The sequence below is a fragment of the Scyliorhinus torazame genome, chromosome 2 (genome assembly GCF_047496885.1).
Source record: "Scyliorhinus torazame isolate Kashiwa2021f chromosome 2, sScyTor2.1, whole genome shotgun sequence".
Taxonomy (NCBI): domain Eukaryota; kingdom Metazoa; phylum Chordata; class Chondrichthyes; order Carcharhiniformes; family Scyliorhinidae; genus Scyliorhinus; species Scyliorhinus torazame.
The window spans coordinates 314707103-314729865 of NC_092708.1; the positions used below are offsets into that span (position 1 = coordinate 314707103).

General features: G+C 48.6%; 1 protein-coding gene across 3 annotated transcripts in view; it reads right to left on the reverse strand.

Moving 5' to 3' along the window:
- daam1a (dishevelled associated activator of morphogenesis 1a) overlaps positions 1 to 22763 on the reverse strand; it is a 275266-nt gene that overhangs the window by 46976 nt on the left and 205527 nt on the right. For all 3 annotated transcript variants that reach the window (XM_072489195.1, XM_072489180.1, XM_072489186.1), the window contains one exon: positions 1457 to 1541. In XM_072489195.1, the coding sequence (XP_072345296.1) occupies positions 1457 to 1541 (85 nt within the window). The remainder of the gene's footprint in view (positions 1 to 1456; positions 1542 to 22763) is intronic.

Consider the following 22763-nt stretch of genomic DNA (forward strand, 5'->3'; position numbering starts at 1 on the left):
CCACATAGACAGTGACCCAGCGGGGAATCGAACCTGGGACCCTGGCGCTGTGAAGCCACAGTGCTATCCACTTGTGCTACCGTGTTGTCCATCATGGAATGACTTTGGCACAAAAGGAGGCCAGATTGTCCAGTCCATGCCGATTTCTACAATAGCAACTTCGCTTTCCCCATTTCCCCACCCTTGCCCTGTGGACCGTCAAATTTCTTTTTCCCTTGCAGGTGCTTATCCAGTTCCATCTTGAATGTCACAATTGAATCTGCCTCTATCACAGTTCATTCCAGATCACAACCATTTGCTGTGGAAAGATTTTCTATCTCATGTCATGTTCGGTTTTATCATTCAGTTTAAATCAATATCCTCTGGTTTCTGACCTGTCTGCCTAAGGTACAGCTTATCCCGGCCTCCCATGATGAGAGATGTTCAAAATCATGAGGGGCTTGGGCAGAGTAGACTGTTCCCACTCGTAAAAGGGTCGAGAACAAGATTCAAAGTGATTTGCAAAAGAAGCAAATGTGATGTGACAAAACTTTTTCACACAAGTGGTTTGGGTTTCGAATGCACTGTCTGGAAGTGTGGTGGAGGCAGGCTCAAATGAGGCATTCAAGAGGGTATTAGATGATTGCTTGAAACAAAACAATGTGCAGGGTTATGGGGAAAAGGCAGTGGAATTTCACTCAGTCATGATGATCGTTTGGAAAGGCGGCGTTGACATGGGCCCAATGGCCTTCTTCTGCATTGTAACAATTCTGTGAGATGGTACACAGCAGCCATGGTGAGTAGGTGTTGGAGCGAGTGAATGTGTAAGGTGGGTGACGGGTTGCAAATCAAACTGGCTGCTTTGCCCTGGATGGTGTTGAGCTTGATGGTGGTCAGAACTGCTCTCATCCAGGTAAGTGGTGAGCATTCGATCATACTCCTGACTTGTGTCTTGGGGCTCCGTGAAGGGTTTTGGGGACTCAGGAGGTGAGTTACTCATCACACAATTCCCAGTGTCTGATCTGCTCTTGCAGCCAGTGTTTACATGACTGGTCCACTTAAGCTTCTAGTCAAATGATGATGCCATGGATACCTGGTTAGATTCTCCTTTGTGGTGATTGCAATTGTCTGGCATTTGAGAGACACAGATCTTACTTGCCACACCAGCTCAAGCCTAGATATCATCGAAGTCTTGCTACATGTGAGCACAGCCTTGCATTTAACAAGTGAGATCAATTTTGATCTGAATATAAACAAAAAGGTATGCAGGACTATTCCACTCAGATAAAAAAATGTTTTTCTGGCCAAGATTCCCATTACTACCTCTATAGCATGGCAAATGGAGGTGCAATATTTCTCATCAGGAGGGTTGGTCATTTCCAAACTCTTTTCAAATACTTCCAGCAGCTCATTCAAAGTGACATGGTAGAAATTAATCTTCTCATCTGATACAGGGTAGCTTCACAATCAATAGTACCTGTTCAAGCATGTCCTTGGGAAGATCCTCTTGTTCATCCATTGTTAAAATAGCACGTTTTATCTCCTCATTGGACAGTTTTAACCTAAATAGACAACAAATGCATATTAGTGATGCAATTTATCACATATATAGCAGGTACTGTGAAAATAATTTATACTTCCATATACACATTAATTAGCAGTGGTTCTCCATGCCAAACATACAATCATTGACAACTGGGGGACAGTTGTGGGAATATCATGACTAATTCACACTTGTTTTTTCATATCAGCTCCTGAAGAGAGCTCGTTAGATCTGTCACCTTTGACTGAAATGTAGATTGAAGGGTGCCGTACAGCAATTAGAACATGGTGCTTTTATATCTGGAACTTAAAGTTTAGATCAACCCTTGCTTTATGGCTTCATGTGACACAACCAGATGAGTTCAGGGAAGAATGAATTCCACTTCTTGTATGAAGAAGTTGAGTGCATAATTCTCTAACATTTGACAACACAAAAAAGTCAAACCTGTCTACCAGGGATCTCAATCTTTGTCTATCCAATACCACCTGCACAATTTTCAACTCTTCAGGTGTTTGAATAACCTCCTCTTTCATCATGACCTGGGTAGCATCTTCTATTCAGCTGTGCCCTCTGCCTCCATGGTCCCTAATCAGCCCTACTCCTCCTTTTACCACCTTTTTACCATTTTATATACCTTTTGAAGTCTTCGGAATTCCCTTTATGTTGGTTGACAGTCTCTGTTCATGCTCCCTCTTTGCTGCTTCTTTTCTTTTCACTCCCCTCTCAGCCTTCTACATTCAGCTTGATTCTCAATTGTGTTTTCTACCTGACATCTGTCATAAGCACACTTTGACTTCTTCATCTTAATTTCCATCAGTTGTGTCATCCAGGGAGCTCTGGTTTTGTTTGCACCATCTTCCCTTTTGAGGAAAATGTGCCGAAAGTACTTTGAAGGTAGCTCATTATTCTGCTACAGGTTTTTTGTCCTTTTCATAATCAACCTTAAGCTTGTTGTACGATGATTACGTTCCCCTAAATGTTCTCCCCCTCATTCCCAATAACCAGACAGAGCAGTGCCTCCCTTTCTCATTGGACTGAACATCAGAAAATGTTCCTGAACACACTCCAGGAACTCTTGCCCCCTATGCCCTTCACACTACGACTATCCCAATCCATTTTCAGATAATTAAAGTAATCTATTACAACTGTCCTATAATTTTTGCACTTTAATTTCCTTGCCAATTTATTCCTCTACATTCTTTCCATTAGTTGGTGGCCAGACTGCACAGAGCAATGTGTGAGTTTCCTCTGGGTGCTCCGGTTTCCTCCCACAAGTCCCAAAAGACGTACTTGTTTGTCCAATTCACCTTTCTTAATTCTCCTTCAGTGTACCCGAACAGGCACCAGAATGTGGCGACTAGGGGATTTTCACAGTGGCTTCATTGCAGTGTGCCACTAATAAAAATTATCTCCCCACTGCTCTGAAACCCTGTTGATATCTGCACTCATTCAATTCTAGTCCGATTCTGACTCGCTCCCCCTTAGGAGGCCATGTCTTCAGTTGCCTCAGACCCAAGCTCTGGAATTCCCTTACTACACCTTTTCCCCCCTAACCGGTTTCCTCTTTTAAGCTATTCCTTAAAATGGTTCAGTGTCACATTTTGTTTTAAAATGCCCCTGTGAAGAGTTTTAGATCATTTATTATATTAAAGGTGCTGCACAAATAAGTTGTTGATTTAGCAATGCTTCTTCCCTGCACTCCACCTGGCAGAATTCAGTCAGCCTGAACATTTGATGCCACAAGGATGGCTTGCGATGAAAAAGAAAGTTTAACATCAGTGCAGTAGAGGGTGCTGGAGGCTCACTGGAAGGCAATGTAACTCTTTCAAACCAGGGCCACACGTGACTCCATATACAGAGCGCACGTAATGGAAAAGTACATCTTTTCCAAGACAGATAACTCGGACTATAATTACTCTCAGGAGCACCATTTCAAAAAAGGAGGATCACAATTGGCTGGCTTTGTTATGAAAATAGTTAACCGTGTTCCCCGTTATTAAAGTATAAACCAGCGAGCAACAGGAAATTGCTGTTCCCAAAAGCGGCATTATATTGGTCGACCAAAGAGGATTGGCATGAAAATATATGGAGAAGAGCATTAAGTTCCTGTATGTACATGAGATATAGTTATGTTACCTGCCAGAAAAAATTTGGGCTTGTCTGTTCAAGCGCAAGTACATGTTTAACAGCGCGTCAAGTCTTAATTGCTGTCAAACAATCTCTTTGACACTGACAATTAGTAAGTGTAGGCTCTCATTCCTCAGGTTTTAATTATTCTGACAGTAGTGATGAAAAGGCAAAGGCAACTGGAAACTTGCTTCAGGTGAATATCAAGAGTTTGGCAGCAATATTAAGCTATCATTTTCAAAAGTGTGAAATAACAGCAGGAACGTGATGATTTTATATGTAAATGCATGCTCTGAAAGTATTGAACCAGTGCAAATATTGTTTAGGTTTTTGTACTCTCATTTCCGCTAAAAGAAAACTTCCCCAACCAAAGTAATAGGCAATGGTAGATAAACAAATTTCTCAATAATAATATTAATCACGGTGGCACTGGGCTAGGAACCGACACTCCTCCGGAGGAAAATATAGTGTCGGCCTTGCTTGAATAGTGCATGACTGCCCAATCCATTAAATGTATTAGCTTTACAGTTAAACAACAAATTTAAAATGTGCATTTTAAGCTAATATTGGCAATTTTTGAAAAAGATTAAGAATTAACTTTTGAGCCTTACAGCTGTAACAAACAGCAAATGAAAAATCATTTTCAAACACCGAACAATAAGTTACCATCTGACCTACATAGATACAGCCTAATTGGTCATGACCTTCAGATGGTTGCATTTACAGCAGAGCATTACATCATGGAAAACAAACAGTACAGGACATAAATGAAATTCTAAATTGACCAAGCCAGAAATCAGCGTGAAGGCATTTTTGTAAAACACACAAATGCGTGCAAGATGATAAATGTCAACCGATAAACATCATCAAATAATGTAATGAATGCAATGAAAAGTATGTAACCGCACATATAGGTCTGGTTTAAAGAATGCTTTGGATATTAATTTACTCCACTTTCTATCTCTTCAAATATTCGAGTCATTTTCTGAAAATGCAGTTTCAGGGACAAATACTGATATTGAAATAAAAACATACAACCTCAATTGGTTAATCCTTTAGTTTTTTAAATAAAGATTGAATGTCTGTATTCAGCTGAGAAAGTTTATAATTGTTCGACACCCAAGGGAAAGATCAACCACAGCTGGCTGCCATTTCACGGCCAACAGCTTCCGGAGGTGTTAATAGAATTGATAACTAAAATACTCAGATATATAAAGTATGCCACAGCATCAAAACATGTTTCTCCATACAAAATGCAGAAATTATAACTTTATATCTACCATGAATGCAACTGCAACTTCACAACACTCCTACTACATGGGAGCAAACAAAATCTTGGGTTTTCATTTTTTCAACAAACCAGATGTATGGCCTCCTATTTGCAGGTCAACTATTAATATCAATGCATCAAACAGCATTGGTCATCAGGAAGATTTTTTGAGGATGTTTCAGAATGTTTGCTGGCAGTGTTTTTTTTTGTTTTGTAATGCAGGCAGCAAGGTCTACATAGAATATTGCTTCCGTGATGTGACCTGGTGGTGTAGCAAATACAGTTGGAATTTGAATAACAGAATTACAGTGATTTGAGTGAACTGTATTAACGCACACATCACAAAAATCACACAAACAAAAGCACCATTAAATGTATCTAAACAGATTGACACGTATCCACTATTTGGATTGGATTTGTTTATTGTCACGTGTACCGAGGTACAGTGAAAAGTATTTTTCTGCAAGCAGCTCAACAGATCATTAAGTATATGGGAAGAAAAGGGAATAAAAGAAAATAGATAATAGGGCAACACAAGGTATACAATGTAACTACATAAGCACTGGCATCGGATGAAGCATACAGGGTGTAGTGTTAATGAGGTCAGTCCATAAGAGGGTCATTTAGGAGTCTGGTAACAGCGGGGAAGAAGCTGTTTTTGAGTTTGTTCGTGCGCGTTCTCAGACTTTTGTATCTCCTGCCCGATGGAAGAAGTTGGAAGAGCGAGTAAGCCGGGTGGGAGGGGTCTTTGATTATGCTGCCCGCTTTCCCCAGGCAGCGGGAGGTGTAAATGGAGTCAATGGGAGGCAGGTTCGTGTGATGGACTGGGCGGTGTTCACGACTCTGCGAAGTTTCTTGCGGTCCTGGGCCGAGGAGTTGACATACCAGGCTGTGATGGAGCCAGATAGGATGCTTTCTATGGTGCATCTGTGAAAGTTGGTAAGAGTCAATGTGGACATGCCGAATTTCCTTAATTTCCTGAGGAAGTATAGGCACTGTTGTGCTTTCTTGGTGGTAGCGTCGACGTGGGTGGACCAGGACAGATTTTTGGAGATGTGCACCCCTAGGAATTTGAAACTGCTAACCATCTCCACCTCGGCCCCGTTGATACTGACAGGGGTGTGTACTTTGCTTCCTGAAGTCAATGACCAGCTCTTTAGTTTTGCTGGCATTGAAGAAGAGATTGTTTTTTTAAAAAATATATATATTTATTCAAATTTTTCAACAGATTTTCAACAAACTCCCCCCCCCCCCAACAAAAACACAGCATTCAAAAATTATACATTGGATTTCCCCCATATACAATAACCCCCCATATGACACTTAAATGCACCAATAGGGAAGCCCCTCCCACCCACCCAAACAAACCCCCCCCGCCCCCGCCCCTGGGCTGCTGCTGACCTCCTCCTAACGCTCCCCGAGATAGTCTAGGAACGGTTGCCACCGCCTGAGGAACCCCTGCACAGACCCTCGCAAGGCAAACTTTATCCTCTCCAGCTTGATGAACCCTGCCATGTCATTGATCCAAGCTTCCACACTAGGGGACTTCGCATCTTTCCATAATAGCAAAATCCTCTGCCGGGCTACCAGGGACGCAAAGGCCGTGGTACCGGCCTCTTTCACCTCCAGCACTCCCGGCTCGTCCGTTGCCCCAAATAATTCCAACCCCCAGCTCGGCTTGACCCGGGCTTTCACCACCTTGGACATAGTCCTCGCAAAACCCCTTCAAAATCCATCCAGTGCTGGGCACGACCAGAACATATGGACGTGATTTGCCGGGCTTCCCGAGCACCTCCCACACCTGTCCTCCACCCCAAAGAACCTACTCAACCTCGCCCCTGTCATATGCGCTCTGTGAGTAACTTTGAACTGTATTAGGCTGAGCCTGGTGCAAGAGGAGGAAGAATTAACTCAGGGCATCTGCCCACAGACCCTCATCTATCTCCTCCCCAAGCTCCTCCTCCCACTTGCCCTTTAACTCCTCCACCGAGGCCTCCTCCTCTTCCTTCAGATCCTGGTAAATCGCCGAAACTTTGCCTTCTCCAACCCATACACCCGAAATCACCCTGTCCTGGATCCCGTGTGCCGGGAGCAGCGGGAATTCCCTCACCTGCCACCTCACAAACGCCCTCACTTGCATGTACCTGAAAGCGTTTCCCGGGGTTAGCCCAAACTTCTCCTCCAGCGCCCCTAGGCTCGCAAACGTCCCATCGATGAACAGGTCCCCCATTCCTCTAATCCCTGCCCAATGCCAGCTCCGAAACCCCCCATCCATCCTTCCCGGGACGAACCGATGATTCTCCCGAATCGGGAACCAAACCGAGGCTCCCACCTCGCCCCTGTGTCGCCTCCACTGCCCCCAGATCTTCAACGTCACCGCCACCACCGGACACGTGGTGTAACTTGTCGGCGAGAGCGGCAGCAGTGCCGTCGCCAGCGCCCTCAGGCTCGTGCCCACAGGACGCCATCTCTAACCTCTTCCAAGCCGCCCCCTCTCCCACCATTACCCACTTACGGATCATCGCCACATTGGCTGCCCAATAATAGCCGCACGAATTCGGCAGCGCCAGCCCCCCTGTCCCTGCTACGCTCCAGAAACACTCTCTTCACCCTCAGGGTCTTATTCGCCCACACAAAACCCATGATGCTCCTACTTACCCGTTTGAAAAAAGGCTTTGGGGATCATAATGGGAAGGAACACAAAGAGAAACCTCGGGAGGACCGTCATTTTGACCGACTGCACCCTACCCGCTAGTGGGAGTGGCAGCATATCCCATCTTTTAAAATCCTCCTCCATCTGCTCCACTAACCGCGTCAAATTGAGCTTGTGCAGGGCCCCCCAACTCCTAGCTACTTGGATCCCTAGGTACCGAAAGCTCCTTTCCGCCCTCCTCAGCAGTAGCTCGTCTATCCCCCTTCCCTGGTCCCCTGAATGCACCACAAAGAGCTCACTCTTCCCCACGTTGAGTTTATACCCCAAAAAGTTCCAAACTCCCTTAGGATCCGCATGACCTCCGCCATCCCCTCCACCGGATCTGCCACATACGCCAACAGGTCGTCAGCATACAACGACACCCGGTGTTCCTCCCTCCCCCCCCCCCCCCCCCCCCCCCCCCCCCCCCCCACCCCCGGACCAGTCCCCTCCATTTCCTGGACGCCCTTAGTGCCATGGCCAGAGGCTCAATTGCCAGTGCAAACAACAAGGGGGACAGGGAGCACCGCTGCCTCGTCCCCCGGTACAGCCGAAAGTACTCCGACCTCCGCCGATTCGTAGCCACACTAGCCACCGGGGCTCTATATAGCAGCCTGACCCAGCTGATGAACCCCTCCCCGAACCCAAACCTCCGCAACACTTCCCAAAGATACTCCCACTCCACCCGGTCAAAGGCATTCTCCGCATCCAAAACTGCCACTACCTCCGCTTCCCCCTCCACCGGGGGCATCATAATCGCATTGAGGAGCCTCCGCACATTTGTATTTAATTGCCTACCCTTCACAAATCTCGTCTGGTCCTCATGGATCACCCCCGGGACACAGTCCTCAATTCTCGTAGCCAGCACCTTTGCCAGCAACTTAGCATCAACATTGAGGAGCGAGATCGGTCTATACGACCCACATTGCAGTGGATCTTTGTCCCGCTTCAGGATCAAATAAATCAGCGCCCTAGACATTGTCGGGGGCAAGGTCCCCCCCTCCCTCGCCTTATTGAAAGTCCTCATTAGCAACGGGCCCAGCAGGTCCACGTATTTCCTGTAGAATTCAACCGGGAACTCATTCAGCCCTGGGGCCTTCCCCGCCTGCATGCTCCCCAATCCTTTAACCTGCTCCTCCAGCCCAATCGGCACCCCCAAACCAGCCACCTCCTCCTCCTCCACCCTCGGGAACCTCAGCTGATCTAAGAATCGTCGCATCCCCTCCACCCCCGCTGGGGGCTCAGACCTGTACAGATCCCCATAGAAGTCCTGAAATACCTTGTTTATTCTCACCGCACTCCGCACCGTATTCCCCCCTCTATCCTGAACTCCACCAATCTCCCTCGCTGCCTCCCTCTTACGAAGCTGGTGTGCCAGCATCCGACTCGCCTTCTCCACATACTCATACGTCGCCCCCTGCGCTTTCCTCCACTGTGCCTCTGCTTTCCCTGTGGTCAACAGGTCGAACTCCATCTGGAGGTTCCGTCACTCCCTGAGTAGCCCCTCCTCGGGGGCCTCTGCATATCTCCTGTCCATCCTTAAAATCTCCCCCACCAACCTCTCCCTCCCCTCTCTCTTCTCCCTGTGGGCCCGAATGGAGATTAGCTCTCCCCTGACCACCGCCTTCAGTGCCTCCAAGACTACCCCCACCTGCACCTCCCCGTTGTCGTTGGCCTCCAAATATCTTTCAATGCACCCCCGCACCCGCCCGCACACCTCCTCATCCGCCAACAGTCCCACATCAAGGCACCACAGCGGGCGCTGGTCGCTCACCTCCCCCAACTCCAGCTCCACCCAATGAGGGGAGTGGTCCGAGATGGCTATGGCCGAATATTCCGTTCCCTCCACCTTCGGGATTAGCGCCCTACTCAAAATGAAAAAAATCTATCCGGGAGTAGGCTCTATGGACGTGGGAAAAGGAGGAAAATTCCCTGACCAGCGGCCTGACAAACCTCCATGGGTCCACTCCCCACCCCCCCCCCCCCCCCAATCTGGTCCATAAACCCCCCCCCCCCCCCGAGCACCTTGGCTGCAGCTGGCCTCTTACCCGTCCTGGACCTAGAGCGGTCCAGTGGTCGGTCCAGCACCGTGTTGAAGTCCCCCCCCCCCCCCCCATTATCAAGCTTCCTACCTCCAGATCCGGAATCCGACCCAGCATGCGTTTCATAAATCCGGCATCATCCAGATTTGGGGCATATACGTTCACCAGTACCACCCGCACCCCCTGCAACCTACTACTCACCATCACATATCGACCTCCATTATCCACTACAATAATCATTGCCTCAAACGACACCCGGTTCCCCACCAGTATTGCAACCCACCAGTATTGCAACCCCTCTGTTCTTCGCATCCAGCCCTGAATGGAAGACCTGCCCTACCCATCCCTTTCTCAGCCTGACCTGATCTGCCATTTTCAAATGTGTCTCCTGGAGCATAACCACGTCAGCCTTCAGTCCCTTTAAGTGCGCGAACACCCGGGCCCTCTTGACTGGCCCGTTCAGGCCCCTCACATTCCAAGTTATCAGCCGGATTGGGGGGCTACTCGCCCCCCGCCGACTAGCCATCTCCTTTTCTAGGCCAGCCACGTGCCCGCGCCTCCCGCACCCTCCAGACCCCCAGGCGGCGGATCCCCGCCCCGACCACCTCCAGTTCCCCTTTGGCCAATGCGGCAGCAACCCTGTTCCCCCCGTTAGATCCACATCTAGCCATTTTGCTCCCCCCATAACACTCCCGTAAGTCAGCTGACTCCTGCTGACCCCGGCCTCTCCCGCCATTCCATCGACCCCCCAGTGTGAGAATCCCCCCTCCCCTTGGCAGTCAGTGTGCGCGCCTCTCCAACACCGCGCCCCCCCCGGCCCCACCACCGTCCTTCCCTAATGCAGGAAAAAGCCCGCGCTTTCCAGAGCCCCTCCACTCCTTCAGGGAGACCCAGAATCCGAAGATTCTTCCTCCTCGACCTATTCTCCAGGTCCTCGAATTTTTCCGCCCACCTCTTGTGCAGCGCCTCGTGCGCCTCCATCTTCACCGCCAGGCCCAAGATCTCATCCTCGTTCTCCGAGGCTTTTTGCCGCACCTCCCGGATCGCCGCCCCTTGGGCCTTCTGGGTCTCCACAAGCTTGTCAATTGCCGCCTTCATTGGCGCCAGCATTTCTGTCTTCAGCTCCTCAAAGCAGCGTTTAAGAAACTCCTGCTGCTCCTGCGACTACTGCGACCATGCTGCTGGGTCTCCACCCGTCGCCATCTTGCTTTTCCTCCCTCGCACTTTTCGCTGCCCCAAGATCACTTTTTTCACCGCTCCACTCCTGGTCCAATCCATATAATGTCGGGGGGACCTTGCTGTCACCTTCCCACACTGGAAGCAGTCGAACAATTGCTGTTGGGGCCCATCTGGAGGGCCCAAAAGTCCGTTCCCGGCAGGAGCTGCCGAACGTGCGACCTACCTAGGCATAGCCGCAACCGGAAGACCGAAGGAGAGATGGTTGTCGCTGCACCACTCCACTAGGTTCTCTATCTCCCTCCTGTATTCTGACTCCTCGTTATTCGAGATCCGGCCCACTATGGTTGTATCGTCAGCAAACTTGTAGATCGAGTTGGAACCAAATTTTGCCATGCAGTCGTGTGTGTGCAGGGAGTATAGTAGGGGGCTAAGGACGCAGCCTTGCGGGGCCGCGGTATTGAGGACTATTGTGGAGGAGGAGTTGTTATTCATTCTTACTGATTGTAGTCTGTTGGTCAGATAATCAAGGATCCAGTTGCAGAGTGGGGAGTCAAGTCCTAGGTTTTGGAGCCTTGATATGAGCTTGGCTGGGATTATGGTATTGAAGGCGAAGCTGTAGTCAATACATAGGAGTCTGATGTAGGAGTCCTTGTTGTCAAGATGCTCTAGGGATGAGTGTAGGGCCAGGGAAATGGCGTCTGCTGTGGACCGGTTGCGACGGTATGCGAATTGCAGTGGATCAAGGTGTTCTGGGAGTGTGGAGGTGGTGCGCTTCTTGATCAACCTCTCGAAGTCAGGGCCACCGGACGGTAGTCATTGAGGCACGTGGCCTGGTTCTTCTTTGGCACCGGGTATAATGGTGGTCTTCTTGATGCAGGTGGGGACCTCGGAGTGGAGTAGGGACAGGTTAGAGATGTCCGCGAATACCTCTGCCAGCTGGTCCGCGCAGGCTCTGAGTGCACGACCAGGGATCCCGACCGGGCCCGTCGCCTTCCGAGGGTTCACTTTCAGGAAGGCCGATCTGACTTTGGAAGCTGTGATGGTGGGTATGGGTGAGTTATGGGCTGCTGGGGCACTCGACAGCGGAGTGTTGGTTACCTGCTTGAACCGAGCATAGAATGCATCGAGTTCATCGGGGAGGGGTGCGCTGTTGCCGGAGATACTGCTCGGCTTCGCTTTGTAGCCCGTTATGTTGTTTAGTCCTTGCCACAATCGCCGAGAGTCTGTCTGTGACTCTAGCTTGGTTTGATATTCACTCTTGGCATCTCGGATGGCTTTGCGGAGGTCGTATCTGGATTTCTTGTATAGGTCAGGTTGTCTGACTTGAATGCCTCAGATCTGTCCATCAGTAGGGAGTCAATATCGTGATTGAGCCATGGTTTCCGGTTGGGGAAAATATGTACTGCTTTCTTTGGCACACAGTCGTCCACACATTTGCTGATGAAGTCTGTGACGGTGGTGGCATACTCATTTAAGTTGGTCGCTGAGTTCTTAAATATGGACCAGTCCACTGTCTCTAAGCAGTCACTAAGAACTCTTCTGTTTCCTCAGAGCAACACTGCACAACCTTCTTAGCTGGATTCTCCTGCTTGAGTTTCTGTTTGTATGCTGGGAGAAGGAGCACCGTCTTATGGTCTGATTTCCCAAAGTGCGGTCGGGGGATGGAACGGTTGACGCCCTTGATTTTTGAGTAGCAGTGGTCAAGAGTGTTGTCGCCCCTGGTGGGACAGGAGATGTGCTGGTGGAATTTTGGCAGTGCACTCTTGAGGTTGGCCTTGTTGAAGTCTCCGGCCACGATGAACAAGGCCTCCGGATGTTCTGTTTTGTAGTTGTTTAAACTGTGTAGTTCGTCCAGGGCCTTCCTCACTTCCGCCTGGGGTGGGATGTAGACCGCTGTGATAATGGCTGAGGTGAACTTACGTGGAAGATAGTATGGGCAGCAGTTCACGGTCAGGTATTCCAGGTCCGGGAGCAGTAGGTCGCCAGGGTCGCCACATCCAAGCACCAGGAGGAGTTGATGAGGCGGCAAACCCCTCCACCCTTCGTGTTGTCTGATGACACGGTGCGGTCAGCCCGGTGAATTGAGAAGCCTTCAGGTTGTATGGCACAGTCCGGTGAGGCAGGGATGAGCCATGTCTCTGTGAAACAGAGCACACAGCAGAGCTAAAATTCTGGAACCCCCTTTGTAACAGCAGCGTGGGTGTAACTACAAAACATTTGTTCAAGAAAGTAGCCCCCTACCACTTTCTCAAGGGCAATTAAGAATGGTCAATAAATGATGGCTTTGCTAGTGACACCGGTATCCCAAGTAAATTTAACATCCTCCCATTTTTATATTGGAAAGTTATGCATTTTAAATACAGACATACAAATTAGGAATAGGCCACTCGGTCCAGCGAGCCTGCTCCGCCATTCAACACATCATATCTGATCTGATTGTAACCTCAATTCCACATTCCTTGCTACCTCTGACAGATTTTTGAAGAGCAAAGGAGTGAAAAGTTATCCATCTCGGCATCAAAAATATTCAAGGTTCTGCCTTTGAGGAAGAGAGTTGCAAAGAATCATGATCCTAAGAGAAAACACTTTTCCTCATCTGTCTTAAATGGGTGACCCCCTTATTTTTAAACAGTGACCCCGAGTTCTAGATTCTCCCGCAAAAGGAAACATCCTTTGCACATCCACCTTGTCGAGACCCTTCAGGATATTGAATGTTTCAATCAACTCTTCTAAACTCCAGAGGATACAAGCTCAGTTGCCCAACTATTCCTCAGAAGTTAATCCACCCATTCCAGTATTAGTCTGGTAGACCTTGGGTAAGGAGGTGAACACTGTACACTGTCCTATGTGGTCTCACCAATGCCCTCTATAACTAGAGCATGATTCCCTACTTGTGTAATCAATTACCCTAGTAATAAACAATAACATTGCTAATTACTTGCTGTACCTGTGTATTAACCTTTTGTGATGCATGCTCTGGGATACCTAGATCACTCTGCATTTCAGAACTCTGCAATCCCTCACTTAAGTAGATTTTTAAAAAGATTTTCCTGACAAATGGACAATTTCAAATTTGCCCACATTGTACTCCATTTGCCAGATCTTTGCCCACTCAACCCATCTATATCCATTTGTAGCCTCCATATGTCCTCTTCACAACTTATTTTCCTACCTATCTTTATGACATGAGCACATTTAGCAACCATACCTTTGGTCCTTTCATCCATATGATTTATATAAATTGTAAAAAGTTGAGCCCCCAACATTCTCCATTCGTTACACACAGCCAACCAGAAAATGATGCATTTATGCCTACTCTTTCCTGTTAGTGAGCCAATATTCTATCTCGAGTCAGAAAATGGCATCCTGCAGTCAGTTCTAGTTGAAAAACAAAACCGAGAAGCACCAGGGATAAGTAAAAGTCAGAGCCATCTTAATAAAGGAAAGTGATAAGCAATTATAATAAGACAAGGATAAATAAGCCGAAGTAGAATTAGAAAAGGACACCGAGGTAAGGCAAGAGGATCATCTTAAGACAAAGTAATTTGAAAAGTTAGCAAGTAAGACAAAATACATAGGAAATAGGAGAAGTAGGCAATTCAGCTCTTTGAGCTGCTCTGCCATTCAATCAGATCATGGCTGATTTCTTCTTGGTCTCAAATCAATCTCCCTGCCTGTTGCCTCTATCTTTTTGACACATTTTATTTTTAAAATCCAAGGGGCAATTTAGCATGGTCAATCCACCTACCCTGCACATCTTTGGGTTGTGGAGGTGAGACCCACGCAGACACGATGAGAATTTGGGACGTCTACACAGACAGTGAACCAGGGCCGGGATTGAACCCGGGTCCTCGGCGCGGTGAGGCAGCAAACCAAATGTGCCACAATGCCGCCCAAAGATTTTAATTTTTTTAATTTTATAAATCAGAAATATATCCATCTCCTTCTTGAAACCATTTAATTTTTCAGACTCCACCACTCTCTGCCAGTAGTTCCTCATCTCACTTTTAAATTTACCGCCTCTCAACCAATATCTACCACCTCTCGTTCTAGATTGCCTCACAAGGAGGAACATTTGGTCTATGTTTACTTTTTTTTTAAAAAAGGTTTTTATTCTCCATTTTCACATTTTCCTTCAAAATACCAACGATCCCATCCTCCCACCAACCCAAACAACGGCCCACCTGTCAATATATGTATCCCATAAAACAAACCTTCCCACGGTGGAAACAAAAAACAAAAGAGAAAAAGAAAAAGGAGTCCGGCCCCCCCCTCCCCTCAACGCCATCCAACCTCTGAAAGAGTACCGTACATGATACCCAAGTGTTGTAACCCCCTCCCCCCCCACCACAGTCTCCAACTCCTCCCCCCAAACTCAGTTCCTTCTCCCCCAACTTTCCACCCCAGCTAGACCACTCGGACCCTGTTCTGCCAGGCTCCGATGGCCGCAGCCCCTCCCCCCACCTCACTCCCATTCACTGGCCAGCTTAAACCGGCCAGCGTGGAGGCCCCCGCCCGGGTCCCTTTCCCCCTTGGCCCGGCCCTAGGAAAGCCCAGAAATCTCCTTTTAGCACACAACCCCCGCATATCCACATACACCCCAAAGAGCCCTCATTTCGAGTGGAAGTCCCATCACTTCCCTTGTCCAAATATATACAACATTGGCTCCTTTAGCCCATACACCCACACGCAGTGAAACAAAAAAAAAAGAAGTACAGTCAGTCATGAGGTCACATCGGCACATGGGCATTTCTCAATTTCTCAGTTCTGCCACAGTCCATCTGCCTTCGCAAACTCCTCCGCTGCTTCCGCCGTTCCAAAATAAAAGTCCCCGAGCTTGTAAGTCACCCTCAGCTTCGCTGGATATACAATGCCGCACTGCACCTTACTAATGTACAGTGCCCTCTTCACCTGGTTGAAGGCAGCCCGCCTCCTCGCCAGCTCCACCGTAAAGTCCTTGTATACCCGTATACTAGCTCCAGCCCACTGCACCACCCGCTTCTGCTTGGCCCAGCTCAGGACCTTCTCCTTCACACTGTACCTACGGAAGCACAGAGTCACTACCCTTGGCGGCTCACTCGCCATTGGTACAGGCCTCCACAACCGATGAACCCGATCCAGTTCATATCGGGAGGGATCCTCCCCCAATAGTTTCGCCAGCATCTTGGCAAAATACTCAATCGGCCTCGGTCCTTCCAACTCCTTCGGGCAGCCCAACAATCCTCAAATTCTGTCGCCTGGATCGGTTTTCCAGGTCTTCCATTTTTCCTCGCAGATCCTTGTTAATGTCCATCACCTTCCGCATCTCCTTCCCCATCGAAGCAAGTTGATCACCGTGCTGCAATAACGTCTCCTCCACTTCGCACCTCCGCCACTGCGCTCGCCACCGCCGTCATCACCGGGGAACTTGCCTCCTCCACCAGCGCACTCAAAACCTCTCATCTCCTTCCTCGTTGTCTCCATGTATCTTGTAAACTGCCTTTCGAATTCCGCAGCCATCACCTTAGTTATTTCTTCAGCCGTACGCAATGCGGCCTCCCCTGGTGCTCCAGCCTCCATTTCCCTGGTGACCCCACAGTGACCTTTCCACTCCCCGACGGACCTTCAGCTGTTTTCTTTACGGATGATTTTTTGCTTACCCTCAACATTTTTCTTCACTGTGCCTTCACTGTTTCTTCCTGCTTTTAGAACATAGAACATAGAACATAGAATTTACAGTGCAGAAGGAGGCCATTCGGCCCATCGAGTCTGCACCGGCTCTTGGAAAGAGCACCCTACCAAAGGTCAACACCGCCACCCTATTCCCATAACCCAGTAACCCCACCCACCACTAAGGGCAATTTTGGACACTAAGGGCAATTTATCATGGCCAATCCACCTAACCTGCACATCTTTGGACTGTGGGAGGAAACCGGAGCACCCGGAGGAAACCCACGCACACACGTGGAGGATGTGCAGACTCCGCACAGACAGTGACCCAAGCCAGAATTGAACCTGGGACCCTGGCGCTGTGAAGCAATTGTGCTATCCACAAGGCTACCGTGCTTTTGCCACCTCCGTGGACACTGGGACCGGGCTTAAAGCTCCGAAAATGCCGTTCCCGAATGGGAGCCCTCCATTGTGCGGCAGCCTCCCGTCTGCCGTCACCAGAAGTGTCTATCCCTCGTAGTATTTCATATACCTCGATCAGATCCCCTCTCATTCTTCTGAACTCCAGCAAGTATAAGCCCAAACTGTTCAATCTCTCCTCACATGTCAACCCTTTTATCCCCAGAATCAATCTGGTGACTCTCGTCTCAACTGCCTCCAATGAAGGAAGAGCAATAGTGAGAGGGGATTCATCCAGCAGAGGGCAGTAGAGCGGAGCTTCTGATTGGCTGTTGCGGGGGCAATTTGCATATGTCCGTTGTGCTCACCCTAACTTGAAGGTGGTTTGTGGAGGAGCTGTTGTCAAATGACACTTAAACCCAAAGGCAGGTAGAAGTAGAAAGAAGTTGAACTGTGAAGTCACAGCCTGCAGGTAAGGGATTGGCTGGTGACTGGTAAGTAGTTTTTCTTTTATTTTCCCTCAGGTGTTATCGTGTGGAGTGCAGAGGTTGCTGAGTGAGTGCTTGCTGAGAAGGGGAGTGAATAACAGGTACGCTCTTTCTTTCTTTTTTTAAATCTAGAGGGGATGGCAGAGATGGTAGTGCAATGTTCCTCCTACAGAATGTTTGAGGTGAGGGACGCCATCAGTGGCTGATATCATCTGTGGGAAGTGCACCCATCTCCAGCTCCTCAGAAACCGCGTTAGGGAACTGGAGCTGGATGAACTTGGGATCATTCGGTGGATGAACTTCGGATCATTCGGGAGGCAGAGATGGTCATAGATAGAAGCTTCAGGGATGTAGTTACTCCGAAGAAAAAAGATAAGATGGGTGACGGTGAGAGGGGCTGGGAGGAAGCAGTCAGTACAGGGATCCCCTGTGGTCGTTCCCCTTAGTAACAAGTATACCGCTTTGGATACTGTTGGGGGGGGGGGGGAGAGACTTACCAGGGGTAAGCCATGGGGTACAGGTCTCTGGCACAGAGTCTATCCCTGTTGCTCAGAAAGGAAGGGGGGAAAAAGAGTAGAGCATTAGTCATTGGAGACTCCATAGTTAGGGGGATAGATAGGAGATTCTGTGGGAATGAGAGAGACTCGCGGTTGGTGTGTTGCCTCCCAGGTGCCAGGGTGCGTTGTGTCTCGGATTGTGTTTTCGGGATCCTTAAGGGGGAGGGGAAGCAGCCCCAAGTCGTGGTCCACATAGGTACCAACGACATAGGTAGGAGAAAGGATAGGGATGTAAGGCAGGAATTCAGGAGATAGGGTGGAAACTTAGATCGAGGACAAACAGAGTTACTATCTCTGGGTTGTTACCCGTGCCACGTGATCGCGAGACGAGGAACAGGGAGAGAGAGGAGTTGAACACGTGGCTACAGGGATGGTGCAGGAGGGAGGGTTTCAGATTTCTGGATAATTGGGGCTCATTCTGGGGTCGGTGGGACCTCGACAAACGGGATGGTCTACACCTGGACCAGAGGGGTACCAAAAACCTGGGGGGGAAATTTGCTAATGCTCTTCGGGAGGGTTTAAACTAGTTCAGCAGGGGCTTGGGAACCTGAATTGTAGCTCCAGTATACAGGAGGTTGAGAGTAGTGAGGTCATGAGTAAGGTTTCAAAGTTGCAGGAGTGTACCGGCAGGCAGGAAGGTGGTTTAAAGTGTGTCTTCTTCAATGTCAGGAGCATCCGGAATAAGGTGGGTGAACTTGCGGCATGGGTTGGTACCTGGGACTTCGATGTTGTGGCCATTTCGGAGACATGGATAGAGCAGGGACAGGAATGGTTGTTGCAGGTGCTGGGGTTTAGTTATTTCAGTGGGAATATTCAGGGAAGGTGGTAAAAAAGGGGGAGGAGTGGCATTGTTAGTCAAGGACAGTATTACGGTGGCAGAAAGGACATTTGATGAGGACTCGTCTACTGAGGTCGTATGGGCTGAGGTTAGAAACAGGAAAGGAGAGGTCACCCTGTGAGTGGGTTTTCTATAGGCCTCCGAAAAGTTCCAGAGATGTAGAGGAAAGGATTGCAAAGATGATTCTGGATAGGAGCAAAAGCAACAGGGTAGTTGTTAGGGGGGACTTTAACTTTCCAAATATTGACTGGAAATGCTATAGTTCGAGCACTTTAGATGGGTCCGTTTTTGTCCAATCTGTGCAGGAGGGTTTCCTGACACAGTATGTAGATAGGCCAACGAGAGGCAAGGCCATATTGGATTTGGTACTGGGTAATGAACCAGGACAGGTGTTAGATTTGGAGGTATCTGAGCACTTTGGTGATAGTGACCACAATTCGATTAAGTTTACTTTAGTGATGGAAAGGGATAGGTATATACCGCAGGGCAAGAATTATATCTGGGGGAAAGGATGAGGCATGATGCATGATGCGATGAGGCAAGACTTAGGATGCATCGGATGGAGGGGAAAACTGCAGGGGATGGGCACAATGGAAATGTGGAGCTTGTTCAAGGAACAGCTACTGCGTGTCCTTGATAAGTATGTACCTGTCAGGCAGGGAGGAATTGGTCGAGCAAGGGAACCATGGTTTACTAAAGCAGTCGAAACACTTGTAAAGAGGAAGAAGGAGGCTTATGTCAAGATGAGACATGAAGGTTCAGTTAGGGAGCTCAAGAGTTACAAGCTAGCTGGGAAGGACCTCTAGAGAGACCTAAGAGCAGCCAGGAGGGGACATGAGAAGTCTTTGGCAGGTAGGATCAAGGATAACCCTAAAGCTTTCGATAGATGAAATGAAAATTGCTTATTGGCACAAGTAGGCTTCAAATGAAGTTACTGTGAAAAGCCCCTAGACGCTACATTCCGGCGCCTGTTCGGGGAGGCTGTTACGGGAATTGAACCGTGCTGCTGGCCTGCCTTGGTCTGCTTTCAAAGCCAGCGATTTAGCCCTGTGCTAAACAGCCCCTCTATGTCAGGAATAAAAGAATGTTGTGCTTGGAGTCCGAGGAGATAGGAGAGGTGCTAAATGAATATTTTTCGTCAGTATTCACACAGGAAAAAGACAATGTTGTCGAGTAGAATACTGAGATTCAGGCTACTAGACTAGAAGGGCTTGAGGTTCATAAGGAGGAGGTGTTAGCAATTCTGGAAAGTGTGAAAATAGATAAGTCATCTGGGCCGGATGGGATTTATCCTAGGATTCTCTGGGAAGCTAGGGAGGAGATTGCTGAGCCTTTGGATTTGATCTTTAAGTCATCTTTGTCTACAGGAATTGTGCCAGAAGACTGGAGGATAGCAAACGTTGTCCCCTTGTTCAAGAAGGGGAGTAGAGACAACCCAGGTAACTGTAGACCAGTGAGCCTTACTTCCATGTGGGCAAAATCTTGGAAAGGTTTATAAGAGATAGGATGTATAATCATCTGGAAAGGAATAATTTGATTAGAGATAGTCAACACGGTTTTGTGAAGGGTAGGTTGTGCCTCACAAACCTTATTGAATTCTTTGAGAAGGTGACCAAACAGGTGGATGAGGGTAAAGCAGTTGATGTGGTGTATATGGATTTCAGTAAAGCATTTGCTCAGGTTCCCCACGATAGGCTACTACAGAAAATACGGAGGCATGGGATTCAGGGTGATTTAGCAGTTTGGATTAGAAATTGGCTACCTGGAAGAAGACAAAGGGTGGTGGTTGATGGGAAATGTTCAGACTGGAGTCCAGTTACTAGTGGTGTACCACAAGGATCTGTTTTGGGGCCACTGCTGTTTGTCATTTTTATAAATGACCAGGAGGAGGGCGTAGAAGGATGGGTGAGTAAATTTGCAGATGACACTAAAGTCAGTGGAGTTGTGGACAGTGCGGAAGGATGTTACAAGTTACAGAGGGACATAGATAAGCTGCAACGCTGGGCTGAGAGGTGGCAAATGGAGTTTAATGCAGAAAAGTGTGAGGTGATTCATTTTGGAAGGAATAACAGGAAGACAGAGTACTGGGCTAATGGTAAGATTCTTGGCAGTGTGGATGAGAAGAGAGATCTCGGTGTCCATGTACATAGATCCGTGAAAGTTGCCACCCAGGTTGAGAGGGTGGTTAAGAAGGCATACGGTGTGTTAGCTTTTATTGGTAGAGGGATTGAGTTTCTGAGCCATGAGGTCATGTTGCAGCTGTACAAAACTCTGGTGCGGCCGCATTTGGAGTATTGCGTGCAATTCTGGTCGCCGCATTATAGGAAGGATGTGGAAGCATTGGAAAGGGTGCAGAGGAGATTTACCAGAATATTGCCTTAGAGAGAAGAAGGTTAAGAGGTGACTTAATTGAGGCATACAAGATGATCAGAGGATTGGATAGGGTGGACAGTGAGAGCCTTTTTCCTCGGATGGTGATGTCTAGCACGAGGGGACATAGCTTTAAATTGAGGGGAGATAGATATAGGACAGATGTCAGAGGTAGGTTCTTTACTCAGAGAGTAGTAAGGGCGTGGAATGCCCTGCCTGCAACAGTAGTGGATTCGCCAACACTAAGGGCATTCAAATGGTCATTGGATAGACATATGGACGATAAGGGTATAGTGTAGATGGGCTTTAGAGTGGTTTCACAGGTTGGCGCAACATCAAGGGCCGAAGGGCCTGTACTGCGCTGTAATGTTCTATTAGTTATGGGAACAGATGGGGGATTCTGTAGCCGCAACCGCAGATGTAACTCCAGGGTCGTGTGTTGCCTCCCTGGGGCCAAGTCAGGATGTCCCTGAACAGCTGCAGGGCATCCTAAAGGGGAGGGTGATAAGCCAGAGGTCATGGTACACGTTGTTGCGAACGATACAAGTAGAATAAAGAATAAGGTCTTGCATCAAGAATTCAGGGAGCTGACTTCCGGGTGCGGCGATGACCAGCTAAGTCGCACGTTTCGGCAGCTCCCGGTGGAACGGACGTTTGGGCTCTTAATAAGAGCCCCAACGGCAATTTTAACGGCTTAAAGCACTGTGCGGTAAACCAGAAGGGAATCCCCCCTGGATACGGATGGAAAAAGGAGAGGAAAGTGGCCGGATTGCGGTGGATCCTTTAGAGCAGCGGCAAGGAAGGCAAGCAAAAACCAAGATGGCGTCGGAAGGTGGCAGTTTAATATGGGGCCCTGAACAACACGAGTTTTTGAAACGCTCCGTGGAAGAGCTTAAAAAGGAGATGAAGAAGGAGCTGTTGGCCCCGATATTACAGGCGATTGAAGAGCTAAAAGATGAGCAAAAGACCCAGGAGCAGGAGCTTCGGGTCGTGAAGGCAAAGGCTGCCGAGAACGAGGACGATATACAGGGCCTGGTGGTGAAGACGGAGATGCACGAGGCACACCATAAACGATGTGTGGAAAGGCTGGATGTGCTGGAGAATAATGCGAGAAGGAAGAATTTAAGGATTCTGGGTCTTCCTGAAGGTGCAGAAGGGGCGGACGTCGGGGCATATGTGAGCACGATGCTGCACTCGTTGATGGGATCGGAGGCCCCGACGGGTCCGCTGGAGGTGGAGGGAGCCTATCGAGTTATGGCGCGAAGACCGAGGGCTGGAGAAATTCCTCGAGCCATAGTGGTGAGATTCCTCCGTTTTAAGGACAGAGAGATGGTCCTAAGATGGGCAAAGAAAACTCGGAGCAGTAGATGGGAGAACGCGGTGATCCGAGTATATCAAGACTGGAGTGCGGAGGTGGCGAGAAGGAGGGCGAGCTTTAATCGGGCCAAGGCGGTGCTTCATAAAAAGAAGATCAAATTTGGAATGCTGCAGCCGGCAAGACTGTGGGTCACATATCAAGGGAAGCACCACTACTTTGAAACGGCAGATGAGGCGTGGACATTTATTGTTGAAGAGAAATTGGAATGAGTGGGTTATTAAAAAAGAACGTCTGAGACAAAGTGGTGGGGCG